At 39.3% G+C, this 24,178-nt stretch overlaps 1 protein-coding gene across 2 annotated transcripts in view; it reads right to left on the minus strand.

Moving 5' to 3' along the window:
- Positions 1-7,823: 7,823 nt before the first annotated feature.
- The window catches only part of LOC113067641 (B-cell receptor CD22), a 69,434-nt gene continuing 53,079 nt past the window's right edge, over positions 7,824-24,178 (minus strand). For both annotated transcript variants that reach the window (XM_026240016.1, XM_026240017.1), the window contains 12 exons: positions 15,562-15,822; positions 15,103-15,375; positions 14,896-15,030; positions 14,534-14,704; positions 13,707-13,988; positions 13,137-13,379; positions 12,926-13,051; positions 9,620-9,721; positions 9,236-9,292; positions 8,976-9,062; positions 8,576-8,635; positions 7,824-8,431 (listed from right to left, as the gene is read on the minus strand). In XM_026240016.1, coding sequence (XP_026095801.1) covers positions 8,391-8,431; positions 8,576-8,635; positions 8,976-9,062; positions 9,236-9,292; positions 9,620-9,721; positions 12,926-13,051; positions 13,137-13,379; positions 13,707-13,988; positions 14,534-14,704; positions 14,896-15,030; positions 15,103-15,375; positions 15,562-15,822 — 1,838 coding nt within the window. In that variant the 3' untranslated portion in view covers positions 7,824-8,390. The remainder of the gene's footprint in view (positions 8,432-8,575; positions 8,636-8,975; positions 9,063-9,235; positions 9,293-9,619; positions 9,722-12,925; positions 13,052-13,136; positions 13,380-13,706; positions 13,989-14,533; positions 14,705-14,895; positions 15,031-15,102; positions 15,376-15,561; positions 15,823-24,178) is intronic.

A 24,178-nucleotide genomic window follows, 5' to 3' on the forward strand; every position in this document is an offset into this window, starting at 1 on the left:
AAATGGATTTAAATCTGCAAGCCTGTTTAAGGTTGTGTTTACAAGTAAGCATACTTGTACTTTGATAACTGCATTATTTAAAGATAAAGAAAAATCAGGAGTTATCTTGTGGTGCTCATAATATACAGTAGCCTAGGCTACCCGGGCTGGGTAACGTTAGGTGCGAATTTTGATTAATAATATGTTCTGTGATAATAAATAAATAAAACGCCATGTGGAATAGCCGATTGCTGACTGTCTTTCCTGTTATTGTTATCCTGCAGTGTTAATTTAGTCGGATGACTGACGTTATTCATTGTCGGGAGTCACGACTTCTAGGTGCATTTAAAGGGGACGGGGGCTGTGTCTGTCATGTGTGAGCTGCTGCAAACGGCTTTTAATTTTTGGTAACGCATGAGTACTCTAACGCGTTACTTTTATGAATAGGTAACGCTGTATCATAACTGATTACTTTTAATTGATGGTAACGTTGTAACCTAACTAACTACTTTCCAAAGTAACTATACCCAACACTGTTTAACAATAAAGCAATTTATTATCAAACCAAATAAACAATTCAAAGGAAACCGAAGTTTAGGGGGATAATAGAATACACGCGTGTGGTTATTAAATACACAAATATAGCAAAGGGATGATTAATGAGAAAATAAAAATGTACAAATGACAAAGTTGGGAGAAGTGAGGGCAAAGCTAGCCACCTCTCATTCCAAGTCGACGGTCTTTATACTCTCGTGAGTTACTCAAGGACTGAATACAACTGTTGCCTTATTAACATCTGCGCTGTGTAGCAGAGCTAGCAGGGGGAAAACAGGCAGGCGTAACACCTCCCCCACAAAAGTATTCCTCTAAGGAATGCAAAAAAAGAAAAAAAAATTGAATTTCGCCATTGATCCCACTCTACTTGGTTCCTGATTCCCACTTGCTGGGCCCTAAGAGACAGGATAGAAAAAGAAGAGAGAAGGAAAAAAAAGGCAAGACAAATATTTACAAGCTCACGCTCGGGATAGGGCAACAGCAATAATATTTTCACTGCACCGAATGTGTTTAATGTCAAGAGAGAATGGCTGTAAGAAGAGACTCCACCGCATTATCCTCTGATTACGATCCTTCATCCGATGTAAAAACACCAAATGTTTATGGTCAGTATAAACCACAATTGGACTTGCAGATGATCCCAGATAGACTTCGAAGTGTTGGATAGCTAAAACAAGAGCAAGCGCCTCCTTTTCGACAACGTAATATATACGTGCTGATGGACACTGAACTTTTTTGAATAATAACAAACTGGATGTTCTACTCCATCTGGACGTTTCTGTAGGAGAACAGCTCCGGCTCCAGTGTCGCTAGCATCGACAGTTACACAAAAAGGTTGAGAAAAATCTGGTGCAACAAGCACAGGAGCACTAGCCAACAATGCTTTGGCTCAATCAAATGCCTGTTGGGAAACAGTGGTCCAGTTAAAAGATACCTTAGTACTTACAAGATCAGTCAAGGGTGCTACAAGGGATGCAAAGTTAGGGAGAAACCCACCATAATACCCGGTCATTCCCATAAACCTACGAAATTCCTTGCGATTTGAAGGCACTGGAAATGCACAAATCGACTCAGTCTTAGCTTCAATGGGGCGGACATGTCCATTTCCTACTATTTTACCCAAATAGGTAACTGTAGCTTTCCCAAATTCACATTTTGACAAATTTAAAGTTAAAGAGGCCGCAGTCAAATGAACAATTAACTCCCTTATTTGGGCTTAGTGATCTGACCAAGATGAACTGTACAAAACCACGTCATCCAAATAAGCCTCAGAGTCAGACAATCCAGACAACACCTTGTTTATAAGGCGCTGGAAAGTAGCTGGAGCATTTCGAACAGACCCCACTCTATCCACACAATCATCTATGTGGGGTAAAGGATTAGTGATGGAATTAAGCTTGCGATAGTCTGTGCAAAATCTTTAAGATCCATCGGGCTTATTTACAATGAGACAAGGTGAACTCCAGACACTAAAGCTGGGCTCAGCTAAGTTGTTGTCTAGCAAGTAAGTCACTTCTTTGTTCAACAAGTCCCGTTTCATAGGGTTTACCCTATACGCATGCTGTTTAATTGGTAAAGCAGACCCCACATCAATATCGTGTTCAATGACGGTAGTGCAACTAGGCACATCAGAAAACAAGTAAGGAAAAGAATCCACCAACTGAAGAATGTCAGTTTTCTCAGACTGAGATAGATGCGGTAAATGATGAACCAATTTTGGATACATTTCAGAATTATTCAATCGTCCTTCAACAACCCCTCGAGAAGGACCGTGAACACAATCATCCCCCATACAATTCAAAGAGGAACTCTCTGAAGAGGAAATCCCCTCCTCACTCGAATGTGAAGAATCGTCTGGCACAGCTGTTACTAAGCCCACAGAAGATGCAGGAGAAAAATAAGGTTTTAAAAGATGTATATAGCAAACCTGTACTCCTTTGCATCGTTCTGGGGTTTTCAAGAGATAATTCTATCCAGAAAGGCATTTGAGGACCAGATATGGACCTGCAAAACGGGCTTGAAAAGGGTTAATTACGAGTGGAAACAAAGCTAAAACTTTGTCTCCAACATCAAATTTCCGATCCACTGCTCGTTTGTTAAACAACCTCTTCATCTTACACTGTAACTTCCCCAGTTTTCTCTGAGCAATTGCTCGAGCCTCATAATGCAAACCACTCACAAAATCCAACACATTTTGGGAGGGTTCAGAAGGAATCCAGTTGTCAGCTAAAACTGCAGTAGGACCACGAACTTCATGACCAAATACCAAGTCATTTGGACGAAATCCAATGCTCTCTTGAGTAACCTCTCTAACTCCCATAAGCAACCAAGGCAGCCCCTCCTCCCAATCAGACCCAAGCTCCACACAGTATGACCGTAACAAGGACTTTAGGGTCTGAGGAAATCTCTCGAGGGTCCCTTGACTCTGAGGATGGTATGCACTGAAAATATGATGACTGATTTTCAGTTGTTACAAAGCCTTCGCAAACTGACGGCTCATAAAATTAGAGCCCTGGTCAGACTGGATAACTCCAGGAATGCCAAATGTTGACATAAAGGCAGCTAAAGCTTTGAGAATGGATTTTGTATTGATGGACCTAACAGGATATACAGCTGGATACCAGGTAGATAGACACATAACTGTAGATATAAATGATATAAATGACCAGATTTTGATCTAGGTAAAGGACCTACGTAATCAATTTGCAAATACTCAAATGGTTTTGATATAGCTTGAATAGGTTGGAGAAGAGCCACAGGGATTTTCTGGTTTGGCTTACCAGTGAGTTGGCACACATGACAAGTTCTAATATATTTTGCCACGTCCCTTTTTAAACCAGGCCAAAAGAACCTGCGTTGCAATCGATCATATGTTTTCCTCACCCCCATATGTCTAGCCACTCCATCATGAGCTAACCCGACCACAGACTGTCTGAATTTAAGAGGAACTACCACCTGAACATAAACCTTAGTAATGGGTTCAGATTCACTGACCCAATGTCTCAGCAACATCCCATCTTTTAGGAAGTAGCAAGAAGGTAGCAGAGTCTCAATATCTTCCTCAATACAAACCATTGAGAACAAAGGTTTAAGTGTTATATCAGCTAACTGTTCTTGAATCAGGTTCTCTCTAGAGACATGAAAAATAGAGGATAAAAGATCCTCTGATACTTCTTTCTCCTGAGAGAAATACTCAGAAAATAAATCTGATGATTCAGAAATGGTGTTATCTGCCAAGGTCATACCAAATGGTTCTTTAACTGTCCCTCCATCAATCTGATTTGATGGAACAAAACTACCCCCATCTACAGCATCCTCAGAATGAACGAGTAACGGTTTCCCCACGGTTACCTTACTGTCAGAATGTAGATCAAGTTCACCTTCACACAGTCGGTCAGCTTTAAGTTGTTTTCCTCTGGCTCGGGTGACAGCACAGGAAGGAAACACATGGGGAAATCTCTTCCCACATTCATCATGAATGTCTGCAGACATGGGTGTGGAAACAACAACAGCAGATGGTACAGATTCTGATGTACCCCAGACATTTTCTGGAGCAAGATCGTTCCCCAAGATAAAAGAAACCCCTGGCACAGGAAGGGAAGACCGTACTTCAACAATTACGCCACCAGTCACAAGAGGTAAGATGTACCTTGTGTAAGGGAACTTTTAAGAAAGTAATTTCTATCCCCCTAATTAACACATCCTTCCCAGTCGCAGCCTGACCGGAGAGTGTAAGAACTCCCTCTAGCAGAAATCATTGAGAAGCTCCAGTGTCTCTCAGAATCTTCAGAGAAACTTTTCCTTCCTGTCCTGGCAAAGACACACTACCGTTAGTAATAAATGGAGCATACTCCGTATAATTATAGCCCGTTCCTAATCTCAGAATTCTGTTGGTGAACATGAACCTCCAGTGGTTCAAGTCCAACCAATCCAACTGGCTTAGCAGACTTCTTTAAAGCATTACATTCGGAGATTTTATGTCCTACCTTGTGACAGCAAAAGCAGATCACTTTACCTTTCTTCTCTGATAAATCCAGACTTGTCACAGGGGGCACACCTGACACCGTATTTGATGTAATCACTGGAGGCATCCACCTATTCTGAGATAACCTTCTACTGGGATCACCTAAACCTCTATCAGGAAAAGAAACTCTGTGAGTGAGAACAAATTCATCAGCCAACACCGCTGCATCAGCTAATGTAAGAGCCTTCTGCTCATTCAAATAAGTAGACACAGACCCTGGTACACAGTTTTTAAATTCTTCTACAATAATTAATTCCCTTAACTGGTTAAAGGTTTCTACTTTCTGAGACTGACACCACCTTGTAAACGTAATCTCTTTTTCCAGAGCAAATTCAACATAGGTTTGTCTTTCAGGTTTTTTATAATCATGAAATCGTTGGCGATAAGCCTCCGGTACTAACTCATAGGCTCTCAAAATGGCTATTTTGACCCGTTTAAAATCTACACTCTCTTCTTCAGAAAGAGAAGAAAACACCTCCTGAGCCTTCCCTATCAAAACACACTGCAGAAGCAGAGTCCAGTCTTCTTTTGGCCACTTTAGAGAAGAAGTAACTCCTTCAAAATGGGCAAAATACTTGTCCACATCACGTTCACAAAATGGGGGAACCATCTTAATGTTTCGACCAACGTCAAAAGAAAAATGCACAACCTTAACAGATTTTGAAGCTCCAGCTTTTTTTTACTTCCAGTTCAAGTTCAAGCTTCCTCATCTCATGCTGTCGATATTCACGTTCACTTTCACGTGCATACTCTTACTTTTTCAGCTCAAATTGTGTACGCTCACGCTCCTGTTCAAGCTAAATTTTTTTTAACTGAAGACGTTTTTCCCATTCCCTATCTTCTAATCTTTTAGTACCTTCAAACGATATTCTCTCAGTTTCAAACTGTGTTTGTTTCTCTACAGACATTAAATCTCTCTCAAGTGGATGCACTACCCCACCAAAACTAGCTTCATCTCCTGCTACCAGAATTCCTTTGGCTATCAACTGGCTTTTAACAGCCTTTAACAAATCCTCCTTGCGCTTCTTATCATTGCTAGTCAAAATGATCGCTTGACTCTCTGCGATTTCTAAAAGTTGTTCTTTGGTGCACCTATCTAGAAACTTCTCAGAAAGTTTTACATTCAATCCCTGAATGGAAGTCATCTTGAACTAGTTTAATACAAAATGAAGATTAGTTAATAAGTTGACCACAATAAAACCAAATAATTCTGATAAAACACTTCCAAAACCAATGTCAGAAAACAGCCTAAGCACAAATGATTATTCAATTATTACCTATCTCAATCCACTATAACACTAGAAACATCATAAAGATCAAGTGAATTAATAAGCCCAAGACATAAATCCTGCTTTTATTATTCAAATTAATCACACAGACATTAATCACACTTAACGTCACTGCAACAATTTCAGTGTTATAAGGAGGACAATAAATGCACAATTGCAGTGCTAATTTACTTCAGTAAACCATTGATCATACTCATTAGATTACTAGGCTGTTACAAATTTATTTGCTTCATCGATCAGCTCTATTGTCCCCAACAGAAGATCGTTATGTAAACTAATTAAATTTCATATGTTAACCATTCTACACAATCATCTAATTCCTATATAAATTGGCAACTTAAACCACACGCGAAAAAATGCTCTTTGTAATAAGATGAAAAGGGGGGGGGGGGGGTGAAATGCTATTTCATGCATACTGAGTTTTTTACACTGTTAAAGAGTTGGATCCCCTGCTAAACATGGACAAAGTTTCAAAAATTAAGTTGTACGTTTGTTCCAAAAATACTCCTTCCGGTTTGTCACAAGTTTCGGAAAGTTTTTTTCGAGTATGGCTCTGTGTGACATTAGATGGAGCGGAATTTCCTTATATGGGTCCTAAGGGCACTTCTGCCGGAAGAGCACGTGCTCCCGTAGAGCACAGCACTGAGAGCACAGACATTCACTGATCAGAGAGAGAGCGTCGCGAAATGTCACAAAATAAGTGTGTTTTTGGTTGCCAGGGCAAGACAACCCTGCACAGATTACCCAAAAAAAAAAACAGCATTAAGGGACCAGTGGATGGAGTTTATTTTTACAGAGCATCAACGGAGTTGTGCAAGTGTTTTTGTTTGTTCCCTGCATTTCGAAGATGCTTGTTTTACAAACAAGGCCCAGTTTGACGCCGGATTTGCACATCGTTTATTTCTTAAGGATAATGCAGTCCCAACGAAAAAGGGTCACGATCGTGTGTTGGAACCGCATGCGGTGAGTAAAACTGCTTCAAATATCTCTGTGTTGTTAACTTAGCTATTAGCGCGTAAGCACATCAAGTAAACAACATGCGATGTTGTCATCAAACTGCACTTTCCACAAAAAAAAAAAAAAAAAAAAAAAAGACGACATAAAGTGGAACTTTCATTTTCCAAAACCGCTAAGCAAATATATACAGTTTCAGTACATACCACATAAAGACGTCATTGCTGCTGCTGGTCTTGTTAAATTTCAGCCTCTGGATCTGATTCTGGATCATAAATATACGCTGAATCTGACTGTTAGCCATGGTTTGTTTTGGATGTTTTTTTCCCTCACGGTAATGTCACAAACGCAAACGCTTCCAAATGCTCTCAACGCAAAAGCCTACTCGCGCTCGTGATTCTTTAGCTCCGCCCACACGTCACGCCTCCAGCCGGTCGTGTTTTTCCGGGAAAAATCGTTACAGACTATCTTTCTCTTATGAATATAATAAAACTAAAGACTTTTTGGAGTTATGAAGGATGCAGTACTACTCTATAGGTACTCAAGATTAACAGGATATTGAGTGAAAACGAGCATTTCACCCCCCCCTTTAAACAAATCAGGGAGAAATATAAAGCTTTACATCTCCGATAAACCTGCCTGTTGAAACTATATCCTAGCTAGTCTACAAAGGACTGCCGGGCTCGAGGTGACTTGAAACGCTGAACCTCATAACAACCGTACTCCAAATGAGTTCAGCTGCGCGAGAAAAGCATACCCCCACCCAGGATTTCCTTCAGAAAACTCCAAATAAAATACAAAACAAAATCAACAAAACAACAAACAGTGAGCCGATGGAAGGACCGCTCACACACAGCCCAGCTGAAAACACTCTAACCGGAGTGAAAACTGACTCTTACAGAAATCCTGAAGAGACAATAAAAATACTCCCTCAGAAAAAGCTAAAAAAAATCTTGAATGAGGCCCCATTTTTATGTTAAGGCTGGCTCGTAGACCGCAACATAAAAGAGGCAGACAACAAATTATTTAACAATAAAGCAGTTTATTATCAAACCAAATAAACAATTCAAAGGAAACCGACGTCTAGGGGAAAAATAGAACACACGCGTGTGGTTATTAATGCAATTTATGCAGACCAGCAAGTCATGATTTAAAAATGGCCTGTTATTTCTAGGTTGTCTACTATAATGCTCCAAATACATTTTAAATTAAGAAGACAAAGAAAAAAGGAAATTTGGTCAATCAACATTCAAGAAAAAGGCCTTGAGCTGAATATTCTGTCTCTCTTTCAGTCTAATGATGAGCTGCTGCTGCTGGTATCAACTAATAAAATAAACTCTGTGCAGCACTGAAACATCATCTACCTTTGCTGTTTTTATCCAGTGTATAATCAGCTCATTGCTTTTAAATATTAACATGCATAGCTATTGAAGCACATGAAGGATTGCATCACTAATATTTAATACACATATTGCCATCAATTTCTCAGTATCACAAAGATGATAAAGCACGGATGATCTGCTCATTCTCCAGATCTTCTCCCCCAAACTCATCAACATCCTGGGTTTGAAAGATTCTCCTCTGGGCATTTATTTAACCTGAGTATACGTCACATCACTAGATCCAGCACCTGAGAATATAGAAATGAAATTAAAAACAACAACTTTCATTTTTGCTTATTTCATTTTATTCTTAGATTGTCAATGATGCTTGTAGATGCAGTTTTCAGTGTCTCCTTGTGAACTGTGACTGATGTTTTTACTTTAACACTCACCTTGATGGGTCCCCAGGTTCAGTTTAGAGTAAACAGTGTCAGAAACTTCACTGGTTTTCTCTAAAAGATGAAATAGTTACATTAATATCACTATTGCTTACTGTGTGCTCAACAGTGATATGAAATACAATATGATTATAATATCTCAACAGCTTCTACAGAGAGAATAACATAATTAATTATTTACCAATTTACCTTGAAATCAACATATTGCAATGACCTTTATGGATCAGGTGGATTTCACAGTGAACAGACACAAACAGGTGTTCAGAGAAATACTGTAGTGTTTGTGTTGGTTTACTGATGTGAGAGAAATTAAAATCAAAGGAGTTTTTTACCCCAGAGGTCTTTAGCTCTGCTACACTGCTGTCATGATCATTAAACCATTGTATCAGTTTACCTTTGTTTTCTTTATTTTTCTTCTGTTTCCCCGAAGATTCGTGTTCAATCTCAGCGTAGGTGACGTCAGTAGGTCCACTAACACTATCTACAGTGAACAACAACAACAACACCAACAAAGGAATAAGACATTTGTTTTTAATGACAGTGAAATAAAAAACAAAAACAAAGATCCTGTAGATTTGAGTATTTAGAAAATAACTACTGCCTTAGTAAATGATCAACATGACAGAAGTACTTTATGTAACATTATTAGATTACCTGTGCTGAAGTCTTTATTAATTGTTGCATCAACAGAGTCATAAATATGAGCAGTTCCTGTAATAAATTGATGCATGGATTAATTTGCAATAATAATGAACATTTTGTCTTATTTAACCCCACAGAAAACAGTTAATAAAGCATTCAGCTAAAAATCTATTGTGCTATTAACACTCTAAATTACATATCATATGTTTTGTTATCCATTACTTAAAATGAAATAAAATCAAATTACATCGTATTGAAATATAAATGTCAGTCACACAAATATCATATTGCACTTTATAAATGATTTAGTCAGATCTGTCTTGTTAGTTGAAAGTTATTTCTAAGTGTCTTCAATCACAGCTTGTGTTTATTTATGGTTAACAGGTAAAGACTGACCAGACAGCAGTGTGTTGTATCCCGCTTGACTCTGGTTCTGTTCTGATGTCTGACTGCTGTTCTGCTGTTCACTGACTCTAGACGGAGACTGAGATCTTACACCTGAACACACAAGGATTATGTAATGTGGCGAGTGGGGCGGGGCCGAGAGGCGTGGGAACGAGGAGTGAGGCCAGGTGTAGTGATTGGGGATGAGCTACACCTGAGCCCCACCGCTAGTATCGAGTCCCACGTAGGAGATGGAAGGATATAAAACTGGAGCGACGACCGTGAAGGACGAGAGAGGACCAGGCCTGGGACATTATTTTATGTTTTGGCTTTTATTTGTGCGCGTCAGTCGCCGTGAGGGGCTGACGCGCTGTTTTGTATTTACTTTGAATATTAAAATGAGTTTTTGATTGTGCGCCGGTTCCCGCCTCCTTCTTCCCGATGAATATGGAGATTTGTTTATTACAGTGGTGCCGAAGCCCGGGAGAAGGAGGGACGCGCTGCTGAAGATCCCTCGCCGCTGTGGTGAATCCGCGGTGCCCTCGAGCTGGCGAGGTGTGTGCCGCCATGGACGCTCGAGGCGGTGGGCTGGAGCGAGTTGCCGGGGACGGGCGAGCTCGCTGCCGACCGCCCACGACAAGGAGGGGCGGCTGCCGTCCGTGAGGGAGCGGAGGAGTCGGCGCCGTTCGCCAGGGGGCCGGAGCCTGCCGCCTCCGTGACGGAATCCGGAGGGGCAGGGAACGGGGGACTCCTGCCGCTGCCCAAAATCGGAGGAGCCGTCACCGTCCACCGGGCGGCGGAGGAGTCGTGCCGTCCGCCGAGGGCCGTCCAGTGCAACGAGGAGTGAGGCCAGGTGTAGTGATTGGGGATGAGCTACACCTGAGCCCCACCCCTCGTTCCCACGCCTCTCGGCCCCGCCCCACTCGCCACATGTAAGTTTTAAAATCAACTTTTAATCTCCTTCATGCATACATGTTTGAGAGTGACAGAGTTTAGCATTGTTGGGAACTGATTACTTTTGATTACTTTTTGATTACTTTTCTAAATTTCTAATGAATGTTTATTTTCAACTGTTTATAATTTTTTTCAAACATTTACACCATGCAGGTTTAACCTTACAGTAGTGCTCAATACTGTCAGACTTTCACAATCCTTCATCACTTGAATTGAGATGATCACATTTGAACACATCCACCACAAAATCAAAGACTTTAGTACTGTCTTACTTTGAGATTGATTGACTTTGAAGTTTAATGCAGATTTAAAATCATAAGAAATTCTTTACTGATACTGTTTTTGAAATCTTTTCATAATTACAGGAAACAATGGTTTGAAAAATTTTTTTTAAAAAAAGAATGATCAATAAAAATGAAAACACTGCTAGCTAGCTTCAGTAGGCCTATGTGTAGTAAAGGAAACTGCATGTCTTTGCCATTCATTTCCACGAGGGGCTGGGAAAATAAAATTCTGACAGGGAAATCTCAAAACTCAAACAAACAAATTCTGAAACCCTACATGTACAACCTTATTTTTTGGACATGACATAAAAAAGGTTTAAATCTTTAGGCTAGGGACATGCAAAATAATTAAAAGTTCTCTCCTGAACTGCTCCTTCACTTCCATTTTTCTCTTCAGTCTCTTTATTTTGGCCTGATTTCTCTCGCTCTCATGATTTTAATACTTAAGATTTAACAAAACTATACTTTTTTAAATTGCCTACATGCAAAATTAGTACATCATTACAATATATTTATAGAAAAATCCTAATACTGAACATGAATCATTATAACCCCCACTATAAAATTAACCATGCTTTTATTATAGTAAAAGTACAGTAATAATGTATTATTATTATTAGGGTGAATACTGGTAAAGTGGGACACTTTCTGATAATTTATATTCTGTATACTTTTTTATTATGATCCAAATGTCTTAGCCACTCATATGATACTATTATAAATAGCATAGGAGCTCTACTAATCTATAGACAATAAAAAAGAAAGAAAAATTAAACACAGGATGGATGACTCTTCCTCAAACACACAATGACCCCAAACCACATTTTTCAAGGCGCTACTGTCAAACTGGGACACCTTTATTGGCAAACTGGGACACTTAAAACACATTCAGTTGTTATTCAAGTGTAGGCCTTATAAATTAAATACACAATAACAATATAAACAATAACAACAATAATATAAACATCACTTTTTTAAAGAAGGGGTGCAGGTACAGCAAATTCAACCCACCCCCTCCCTCACCTGCCCACAACATTTTATATTGGGTTAAATTTATTTCATAAAAATGTTAAAAAAAATTAAATAATAACCTTCATTAACAGAGAGAGCTGAAATTTTGTAAATATCTTAAGTAACCCGCTCTGTCTAGTCTGTCGGTCTCCGTGTCCTCTTTGCTTCGTGATTTTTCTGTGCGTGAGAAAATGGATGTGTGGCGTGAGAGCGTGTGAAAAGTGTTAATTGCGTGTGTCTCACGGTGAATGTGTCAGAGCTGGCATAGTTTAAGTCAGTCTTTGTTGAAATATCTAGCTATCTAACTAAATGTATGAGGGACATATAAAAAGGTAACTCTATTCCTCCATTAGAATGACTTGAATGGCTGTCCCAGTTTGCCGGTAATACCCTGTCCCAATTTAACAATATGCTATTGGCAAACTGGTACAGTGTCAAAATCGCATAAAAAACCTCCAAGAAGATTAATATGAATGTGATTTTTAAAAATTCTGTTTCACCATTACATCCTATAACAAAATATGTAACAATTACAAATGATCCATGAGTTGTTTTATTTTTATAACCTTAACATTATTTATCTCCGAATGCTGTCATTTTACTTACCATCACAGTTCACTGCAAGGTTGTTAAATATGATGTGCCACACCCCGGAAGCGATGTCATAGCCACAGAATTTTTTTTTTTTTTTTAATCACATACTTGCTACTGATGAGCTCAGTATTGATTTTTAGTAAAAGAAACATATCCATGTAAAGATATAAATTATTAAGCTTAACTGTCCCACTTTACCCATTGTCCCACTTTACCAGTATTCAACCTATTATTATTATTATTATTATTATTATTATTATTATTATTACCATTTGTATTTATTTTTAAATGAACTGATTTATAAATATTTATTTTCTTTTATTTGTGGTTACCATAGTTTAAAAATAGTAACCATTGTCTTTGGATTCATAGTAAAATCATGTTAATTTACATAAGAGTTGTGTTGTTGTCTGTCCTAGCTCCCCCTTAACCTATTAAAATGAGTAATTAAATTGTAATATGTCAGAAGATGAACCTTTGTTGTTTCTGTAGCGCCACAAGAGGACCAAGAAGACGATGATCAGAAATGTCAAAATCAGTCCTGCAGTCACTCCAATTATCATGGGATTGAGACCATCAGATTCTGATGTTGTGGAGGAAGCTGAGACACATAGATTTTACATTTAGATGAGTTCTGTAAATGATAAAGAAATATTTCTGTAGTGTTTATTGATGTACAGTCTCACCTGTGACTGAGATCCAGCTCTTGGGTGACTCTCCTCTCTCTGGGTGTTTGCAGTAGTACAAACCCTCATGTGACTTTGAGACAGTAGAGATGATCATCTCTGTAGTTTGATTCTGGATGAGTGATCCATCTTTATAGAAATCAGCTCTGAGGATTGGTGGAGTTGAATGTTTATATAAACAGCGTAGAGTCAGAGAATCTCCTTCAGTCACAGGATGAACAGGACTCTCCAGAATCACACCAACTACACAAACAGATGAAATGTGTGCTGATAGTAAATAGTATATAGCAACTATATGATAACACATATTTAATAATAATTATAATAATAATAAAAATCATCGTCATCATAATATCAATAACAATAATATTAATACAGATTACAGTTTTTCTTAAATTTAAAATTTTCTTACAAAACAAAATTTTTGGTATCTTTTACCCACTTTTAGTGCAGACTAATGCTTTCTGATTTTGTTTAATCAACAGTTTTGTGTACTGCATTGTAAATTAAAATAATGCTAATTAAAAAATCAGAAATGAAAAAAAAAAAAAAATACAGAAACAGACTCACGGTGTACAGTGATATTAACAGGCTGATAGCTATCTCCAGATTCAGACTGACACCAGTACACTCCAGTGTATGATGGGTCAGTGGACATGATTTTACACGTAGATCCTTTTTGTGATCCCCAGCGTGATAGTAAACAATCTTCCAGACCCCAATTGTCTTTGTATCTTCTCACTGTCCATCTATCAGAGTTACGCTGGTCCTCACAGCTCAGAGAGAGAGAGATCAATGTGAAGTGTTGAGTTCTGTTGGGACTGATGATCAGAGAGACTGGAGGAGAAACACCTGAGAAGACAATTACAGTCTGGAAATCAAGTCAAAACTGTTTTATTGATTTAACACTCTCTACACTGTTTCAAAACAAAATAACATATTTGTAAATTTTTTGTAATTATGCCATCAGCAAGCAAACCAAAAACAACTGAGACAACTTCACGAATTGTTAGTTCTGGAGGAAAAAACCTTCAGAGAAACCATTATTATTACATTTTTTATTATATTTAATCCACCATTATCTCAATTCTAATTAAGTACAAATTAATTGTATTCAGTTGTGTTATGGGCAATAAAACAGTCGATTACATTATTGTTAAACTCATTATTACACTGAAATAATGAAAATGTCTGTGCCACCCCGAGATGCTGCTTCCCCCTTCCTCCACCGTTGTTTTAATCTCTGCTAGAAGAAAAAACATCTTTCTCCATTGACACAATTCAGTAGTAACCTTGTATTACGACAGAATAAAATTTCATAACAAATCAAGCACATAAAAGATCAAGTAAAATTTCAGGAGAGTCTCATTTCATTCAGAGATTCAGTCTGAACTCACCAGTGACCCATAGTAGTTGTTCGTTGCTGTAGTGTGTGCTATAGACTGGTTTTTCTCTCTCTGCGCTGCACACATAAACTCCTGTGTGATTTAGAGCAGCAGAACTGACCGTGTAGTTTCCTCCAGCTCCTCTGCTGCTGTCTGAGAGAATCTGATAACGATTTCTGTAATCTGTATAAAGTGAAAGTGTAGAGTTACCTCAAGAAATGATGAGTTATATTTACATGAGACTTTTAAATGACCTTTATCTGTATAATCAGTATTATTAAGACTAGTTTATGAGTTTGATTTTTAATTTCTATAATTTTTGTGATGAAACCAGTTAATTCAGATGTTATCACATGAAGCACATTATATCTTACCTGATGAAACAGTCACAGTGAACCAGCTGAATGTCCAGCCTGTAGAGGAGTCTTTAACCTCACAGATCAGAGTCACTGGATCTCCTTCAGTCAACCACTTCTGTGAAGAAACACTTAAAACTGGTCTGGTTTTATCTGAAATACAGAAATCACTCATTAATAACATGTTAAACTTGTGTGTGTTCATGAAGAGATGATTAAACTCACCTGATACTGTCAGTGTAACTTCATCACTGATGTTTGATGTTCGTGATCCTCCTCTCTCTGCTCCATAACAGGAGTATTTACCTGCGTCAGACTCAGTAACAGAACTGAATGTGTGTTCCTGTAGTTCACTGAAAACACTGTCTGAACCGTCTTTATACCAGCTGTACTTCCAGCTAGTGACTCCTTCACCATCAATGTCACATCTGAGAGTGACTCTCTCTTCTCTGAATACATGTTGATCAGGTTTAATGCTCACTTTGGCTTTTGGTCTTTCTGTACAACGACAACAATTCACAATGAAAATAATGTGCAGTTTTTACTATATGATCGGTTACTTGATTGTAAAACACATGCTAATTCAGGTTAGACTCTAAAGCTGTTATAATAACTGATTCAGCATTGTGTGAATTATTTTCATTGTGTTCTCAGAGCAGTTCATTATTTGATGAAAATACTTGCCGTTTATTGTCACTGTTACTGGTTCACTGTAATTTGTGTAAAGTCCTCTTCTTTGTGCTCTGCACCTGTACTCTCCTCCATCAGAGACGGTCACTGAATTGATTGTTTTAGTTGCAGCTTCAGTAGATTCAGTGTTTGAGTCTCTACTCCGGATAAACTCCCATCTATCCCATGACTGATTCACCTCACATCTCAGAGTAACTGAGTCTCCAGTGAACAATGAACTCTGTGGCTCAACAGTCAGAGTTGGTTTGGGAATATCTGGACATATGAAGTCAATGAGAGATGTGAAACCTTTACTATAGAATTCAATTTAAGTTTATTGAAAATTTGGTTTCTACAATATATTTAGAAGTAGCTTGTCAGTGGGGACTGTCAAATTGAGATACAGCAATTATTATGTTGCAATCAAACTTGTAGCAAAATTTTGAAGATATTGTCTTACTGATAGAGCTTCTTGATTTCACAATAAATGAAATACAGCTGTAATCAGCAATTACAGCGTCAACATTCAGCACAAAGGTTTAAAAGACAACAAAGAGCAGAGAGCACCCAAGGAAGGGTTTAAATTCACAACTTTTAGTTTAATAGCCCAGAGCCAAACAAGCCCCAGCTATAACAGAAATCAAAGAGACAAACCATTTACTGAAGTGTTGTGCAAGCGCAGAATTTTCTACTAAAATTCAAAATGGCAAAGAGGCCGAACATTGGAAAAACTGGCGTAATTTCTGGCCAATAGGTGGTGCTCTCACCAAACAAAGAATCAATAAGGCTTATCCACCTTTTTCCTCAATGCGGGAGCCTATTGGTTGAGACTTCCGTTTCATTACCCGCTATAGGTAAATAACGAAGAGAATAACAACATGCAGTAAATTGTAAAACTGTTTGCAGTACAAACCAGTGTGTCCATAATTAAGATAACAGATTAAAATAATATGATAGGACACATCAATTGTCAATATCAAACAGCAAAACAAACTGTTTTGTACAGGTAAAAATGAGACCGGAAGCTAGACCCATAGAATTTACAAATGGCTGCGCCCATTTTTACGTCAGGAAAGGTGGATGAAGTTTATTTCTGTAAATACAGGGTCACCTGAAGGATTTCAGCTGAGGTTATGCACAGTGACAGGTTTTGTTGTTGTTTTAAATGAAGATGTCTCTAGACACATATATAAAAAATTATAACAACAACAATAATAATAATAAATAAAACACAGTTTACCCTGAAAAAGAAAGAAAGAAAGAAAGAAAGAAAGAAAGAAAGAATACTTCAATTGCCTGTTCACATAATATAATACCAACTAAAAAAAAAAAGAAAAAAATGTTAGTGGACACAAAAAACGTTTTTGTGCAGTGCATATGGCTGCTTATTCACAGGACTTCAGATAATTCAACATAGACTTGGAACCAACTGTTAGTGTAATCTATTCTACACAAAACAAAAACATGTCTTTTTAGGCATGTACCAGATATGGTTGTCATGTTATTAAATATATTAATACAACTGAATTTATATTTTGTTTCATTCCCCCAGTTATACAGCGACATAGCCTAACAAAAGCCAAAAAAAAAAAAAAAAAAAAAAAATTCTCATCATGTTATCACTGACTACAGACTAGCACAAAAAAACTCCTCTTATTATCAATGTACTGTAGCTGACTACAATGAAATGAATCTTGCCACTGGGTAAATGTGTTGCTGATTTACATCATAACTACTTTGTTAAGGTTTATTTGGTTATGGTTGTAAAAATCAACAATTCATCCAATATTTTTTTTTTTTTTATGAGCATTAGTTTCCCAGAGGTAAGAAAAATCTAAAGTGAGATCTTTATAACATCTCAAGTTACTTCAAGATCAAATGGAGACTTTTACTTGAGTCTGTTGATGTTTTTATCAAAGCTGACTTCTGAATTCAGTAATCCTGGCACTCTCCTTGCTAAAAGGCATGTAAAATAGCATATGAGACAACGCTAGACTGTCTGCTGTTTGGCTGTTTATTTGTTATAAATCTTATGTAAAGTCTTCTTGGGTGTTTAAAAGGCGCTATATAAATAAAATAAAATACATTATTATTATTACAATGACAACAATTCACAATGAATATAATGTGCTGTTTTTATTGTATCATCGGTTACTTGATTTTAAAACACATGCTAAATCAGGTTCGACTGAAGTGTTGTTATCTAAAGCTGTTATAATCAATGATTCAATGTCTTGTGAATCACTTTCATTGTGTTCTCATAGCAGTTCATTATTTGATGAAAATTCTTGCTGTATATTGTCACTGTTACTGGTTCACTGTAATTTGTGTAAAGTACTCCTCTTTGTGCTCTGCACCTGTACCCTCCATCAGAGACTTTCAGTGAATTGATTGTTTTATTTGCAGTTTCAGTAGATTAAGGGCCCTATTTTAACGATCTAAACGCAAAGTACAAAACGCACGGCGCCGGTGCACTCAGGGTGTGTCCAAATCCACTTTTGCTATTTTGACGACGGAAAAACGGTCCGTGCGCCAGGGCACATTGTTGCAATGGGTTGTCCCTATTCTCTTAATAAGTAATGGGCATAACATTCAATACACCAATCAGAGTGTCATCTCCCACTCCCTTTAAGAGCAAGATGCGCTCACTCCATCGCTATTTACATGGTGGAATTTGTTGGCGGAAAAGCTGAACGCTTCTCAAGCGAGGAATACAGGACAAGCCGAAATCCACCAAAGCTCCGCATGACGAGTCAGTTAATATATATATATATATATATATATATATATATATATATGGAGGGCCATTGCTAGTGGGATGAAAGGTGGTGAAGATTATAAGGGCCAACAGATGGGGGGGCGGTACAGTTAACAGGCTTCATCGTCACGAAATCTTATCATTTACACGTGTTTTTAAGCCTTGCCCATTCAAACTTTCAACAGAGTTTAAAACCTTCAAACACGAGACACAATAACTCAACAAAATACTTGCGCGCCACATTCGGTGCGCACGCAGAGAGCTGCGTTACAGACAGCAACACCAAACCAAGCTTTCCCTCACCTGAATGAACAAAGACAATTCGCAGTTTAAACAAGCTAACAGTAAAAGACCTGAAAGAGCCTACTTCAGCTATAGGCGCACAAGGCGCACGCAGAAGTGCTTGAACACCTAAACTGGCCTCTTCTTGCTCTTATAATGACAAATACATCCAAAAGTATTTCAAAATACCCGTATTGGAGAGTATCTTTGAAAAAACTCTCGTTATGTCTAAAGTGAAAGTAAACAGTGGAGAAAGAAATTGGATGTCTATCGGTGTCCTTAATGTTAATCCAGATGAAAGCAAGAAAGCCACTCAAGGCTCTTCACTGAATTACTTTTAAGTTTTAACAAGAATTAATCACCAGTCAAACCAAAAATTATTCAGACACCAGTGGGTGCAGGGCACTAGTTCACTTATGTAAGTGAGTACAGCTTAATAAAATACACTGACATAGGGTGAATTGCCCTAAAGTGGGACACTGCCTAATGTGGGACACTGAAGGATTTGTGTTTGTATCTCCCCCATAAATACATGAATGGCAGTGAAACTCTGGGTTACCAAAGCTGTGGTGTCATGTGATCAAAATCACATAACCTCTCAAATGTACATTCAACAATGAGGGTGGAGGAATCATCAAACTGGAAGCACATTGTGTGAAGACCACCCAAAGCTCAGTGACATAGTGTTTTGACAAACTTGATATAAAGGAGTATAAATTCATTTTAAACAAAACAATCATGCTACTTTTTGGACATAAGTGCAGTATGGAGTACCTCAAGGCTCAGTAATAGGGCCGCTACTCTTCACGCTTTATATGTTACCCTTGGGAGATATCATCAGGAAACATGGTGTTAGCTTTCACTATTATGCTGATGATACTCAGCTCTATATTTCTTTGCGGCCCGGTGAAACACACCAATTTGAAAAACTAATGGAATGCATTGTCGATATAAAAAACTGGATGACAAGTAATTCTTACTGCTAAATTCTGAAAACAAAAAACAAAAACAAAACAGAGGTGGTAACTATAGGACCTAAAATCTCTGCTTGTAATAACCTAGATCACTGTCTAAGACTTGATGGTTGCTCTGTTAATTCTTCGTCATCAGTTAGGAACCTAGTTGTGCTATTTGATCGCAATCTTTCCTTAGAAAGCCACGTTCCTAGCATTTGTAAAACTGTATTTTTCCATCTAAAAAATATATCTAAATTACGGCCTATGCTCTCAATGTCAAATGCAGAAATGTTAATCCATGCATTTATGACCTCAAGGTTAGATTATTGTAATGCTTTATTGGGTGGTTGTTCTTCACGCTTAGTAAACAAACTACAGCTAGTCCAAAATGCAGCAGCAAGAGTTCTTACTACAACCAGGAAGTATGACCATATTAGACAGGTCCTGTCAACACTACACTGGCTCCCTATCAAACATTGTATATATTTTAAAATATTGCCTATTACTTATAAAGCCCTGAATGGTTTTGCACCTCAGTATTTGAATGAGCTCCTTTTACATTATGATCCTCTACGTCCGCTGCGTTCTCAAAACTCAGACAATTTGATAATACCTAGAATATCAAAATCAACTGCGGGAGTCAGATCCTTTTCCTATTTAGTGCCTAAGTGCATTAATTAGGTAAACGGGAACCGGAAACACTTCCCATATGACCCTATGTACTTGCTACATCATTAGAAGAATGGCATCTACGCTAATATTTGTCTGTTTCTCTCTTATTCCGAGGTCACCGTAGCCACCAGATCCAGTCTGTATCCAGATCAGAGGGTCACTGCAGTCACCCGGATCCAGTATGTATCCAGACCAGATGGTGGATCAGCACCTAGAAAGGACCTCTACTGCCCTGAAAGACAGTGGAGACCAGGACAACTAGAGCCCCAGATACAGATCCCCTGTAAAGATCTTGTCTCAGAGGACCACCAGGACAAGACCACAGGAAACAGATGATTCTTCTGCACAATCTGATTTTTCTGCAGCCTGGAATTGAACTACTGGTTTCGTCTGGTCAGGGGAGAACTGGCCCCCCAACTGAGCCTGGTCTCTCCCAAGTTTTTTTTATTCTGTCACAGATGGAGTTTTGATTCCTTGTCGCTGACGCCTCTGGCTTGCTTAGTTGGGGTCACTTCATCTACAGCTATATCATTGACTTGATTGCAAATAAATGCACATACACTATTTAACTGAACAGAGATGACATCACTGAATTCAATGATGAACTGCCTTTAACTACCATTTTGCATTATTGACACACTGTTTTCCTAATGAATGTTGTTCAGTTGCTTTGACGCAATGTATTTTGTTTAAAGTGCTATATATAAATGAAGGTGAATTGACTTGACTAATGTGTTTATTAAATGTTTGTCCATCAGAAAATAGTATAACTTTGTATGTATAAACTATGTATTTGATATTTTAATCAAATTTCCTACTGTCCCACTTTAGGAAATATGGTTTCGTAAAATGGGACAGTATGGTTAGCCTAATGTGGGACAGTACTTCAGTCAGTCAAAAATGTGTGGAGGGGCATGGTTTGTGGGGCAAAATGATTATTTACAGGGTTTTAGTGTTGTTATGCCATATTAGAATAATGTTACTGCAGATGGGATTATAGATGATCATGATGATGATGGTGTCTTGACATGCAAAGGACTGCTTGTTTTCAGAGATGTAATGAGTTAACCTCTGTAGGTTGTTTTTATTCAGGTAGTTCTCAAGGTTAGTGCAGGCTAGCTGCTAGAGGTTTTCAAAAGACAGTTATTGTATGCGTTTGTTTTGTAAAAGAGAAAGCATTAGGCAAATTGGTCTTAAATGTTTTTAACAGCAGTTCACTGCACGTTCATGAATTCTGAATCAAGGTTGCTCTTGTTAGGGGAGAGATATGTAACGGTCTTTTAATGTAAATGAGACAGTCAAAGAATCAAATGGGAAACATAAATCCACTCCGGAGACAGAGGTATCAGTCAAACAGAAATCTTAGTTTGTAAACCCTGAGCTTTAACAAAAGGTAGCAGATAAACAGGTTACTGGGATTCGGGAGGAGCGGCAGCCGAGCCAGTTGCAGGGGGGGATTCCGACAGAGGGTACGGCGAGAGGCGAAGCCTGCAGAGAGCGTGGGTACCGTAGGCTGGATACCGCGTCCATTCAGGATCACAGCGTCTGAGTTGATAGAGCACAGTAAGGAGCATGAAGGGAAATTACATCAAGACAAACCACACAGAATGAGACAGGACAGGACAACACTTGATTCAGCAGGTAAGAGATGCGTCTTCAGCATTGATCACTAGGAATAAACTGACAGAAGGGTTAGAGAAAGCGGAGGTAGACATAGCAGGAGGAATCAGGGAAAAGGGGAAACAGGTGGAAGGATTGGGTAAGTGGGAACAGTTGGGACTAATGAAGTTAAAGTGATGGTGTAGAGAAAGATTGTGCAGGATGACCACAAGAGGGGGACAGAGAAAGGAGGAACCAGGATCATGACAGTACCCCCTCCCTCAATAAGCGCCTCCTGGCACTCCATAGTAGGCCACCAAAAACGTTGACAAATACACGCCAGAGAGCCGTATGGGCAGGCAATTTAGACGAGTGTCCCCATTGGAGGACAGCACAACGAGCTGAACAAAAAGGAGTCCCCCTGGACAGTTACAGGGTACAGAAACCTGAGATAGCGCGCGTTTGACCAATCTCTTGACTCCCCACATGGCAGTCCCCACAACTCGACCGGGGGGGATAATAACCTCTGGGATCTCGGCTGCAGGGGGGGGGGGGGATGTCATGGAGACGAGAAAGGGCATCAGCCTTGGCATTCTTAGAACCCGGACGATAGGAAATGGAGAAGTCGAAATGTGTAAAAAATAGACTTGGCTAGCATTGGGTCTTTTAGCTGAAATGGAAGCTTTGGCATAAGTTCTGCCAGGAAGACTCAATTGTTAGCGTCACCTATTACCTTTTCAATTGTCCAATCACGTTCTAATAATAGAAGTATAAAAGAACCTGTGCTTACACTTGTCTGAGTTTGCAGATGCAGAACACTTCACTCACCACCACCCACCCCTCCACCACCAAGATGGGCTCCTCCCTCACCAATAACAAGCATCTTCTCTCCATCTCCCTTACCACCACAGAATGTTCTTCCCCTCCAACCATCCCACCACCACCAGGATGGTCCCTCCTAAAACGTCACGGGGGTCGGCTGCGCCCCTTCCTTCATCTTCAGGCAGAAAATACTGAATCCGTACCCTCGGACAGCTATTTACGGATGGGGCCTACCCCAAATACAATACTTTCCCATCTGTGGAGGAGCGCTGGGAAAGAATGGCCCAACCCCGACCTCCGAAGCGTCGACCTCGACGATAAATTGTTTCAAGACGTCGGGAGAGTGTAAGATAGGAGCGGAGGTAAAAATGGTCTTTAGCTGTTCAAAAGCCACCTGGGCCGCCTCTGACCATCTGAAGCGCTACTTCACAGAAGTTAGGGCAGTAAGAAGTGCGGCGACTTAGCTAAAGTGACGTATGAAACGATGGTAAAAGTTTGCAAAACCGAGAAAGCTTTGGAGCGCAACCCGAGAGTCAGGAACAGGCCACTCGGTGACCGCTCGCATCTTTGCCGGATCCATACTGACTCTCTCTGCTGAAATGACTGGGCCCAAAAATGTGACTGACGGTACATGAAACGAGCATTTAGTTTCTCTCAGCTTCGACATAAAAATAGATTCTCCAGCAAACGTTGGAGGACACGCCGAATGTGTTGGACATGAACTTGGAGTGAGGGAGAGACAATAAGAATGTCATCGAGATAGACAAAAACAAAAATATTGAGCATATCTCGTAGGATGACGTTAAAAGGGCTGTAACAAAAAGACTACCTCGCACTGGGTGAGAAAGGAGCGGCATTGAGTTGGCTCACCGGAGTAGACAGGGGGATTGTTGATTCGCGGCTCAGGCACCTCACGGATCTCAGTGTTGGGTGGCTCGTGACGAATCTGATGCACCCGATGAGAGCGGTCAGCCATGTGGTTGGCAAGGGAGTCGACAAGGGAGTCGACAGCCTGGCGAGTGGTGGATATCTCCTGCTCTTGTCTGGCCAACATAGCACCCTGGAGCTCGACTGCCGCATGAAGGCAGTACACCGCATCCATTCAGGACCACAGCGTCAGAGTTAGGGATGGCTGACGCGAAACTAACGTTTCGACACAGTGTCGAGATCCCGAAGCGTAGATGTTTCGAAACACTGCTCCGAACTGTGATTCAAAACACCCATGTCACGTGACTATGGCTAAACGAAGCTTCTGCGCGTTTCATAAGTGTCTCGACCGACAGGTGGCACGCTTGCCGAGTCTGCGTTTGATTGACAGGGGCGGGAACAAACCACACAATCGCCAATCTGTCTCAACTGCCACAAAGTTTAAAAGAGGAGTTAATGCACCTTCACCTCGTGGGTTTTTGTGAGAGGAGAAAGATTTTGAGATAGCGTTTACGATTTATTGACATTTATAGTGCGATTTAGTTAGTTATATTTAGGTTACATTTAAGTTAAATATATTTACTGATAAACTAAAGACAGTGACAGATAGTTAGGA

The sequence above is a fragment of the Carassius auratus genome, linkage group LG28B (assembly GCF_003368295.1).
Source record: "Carassius auratus strain Wakin linkage group LG28B, ASM336829v1, whole genome shotgun sequence".
In the NCBI taxonomy this organism is placed as follows: Eukaryota; Metazoa; Chordata; class Actinopteri; order Cypriniformes; family Cyprinidae; genus Carassius; species Carassius auratus.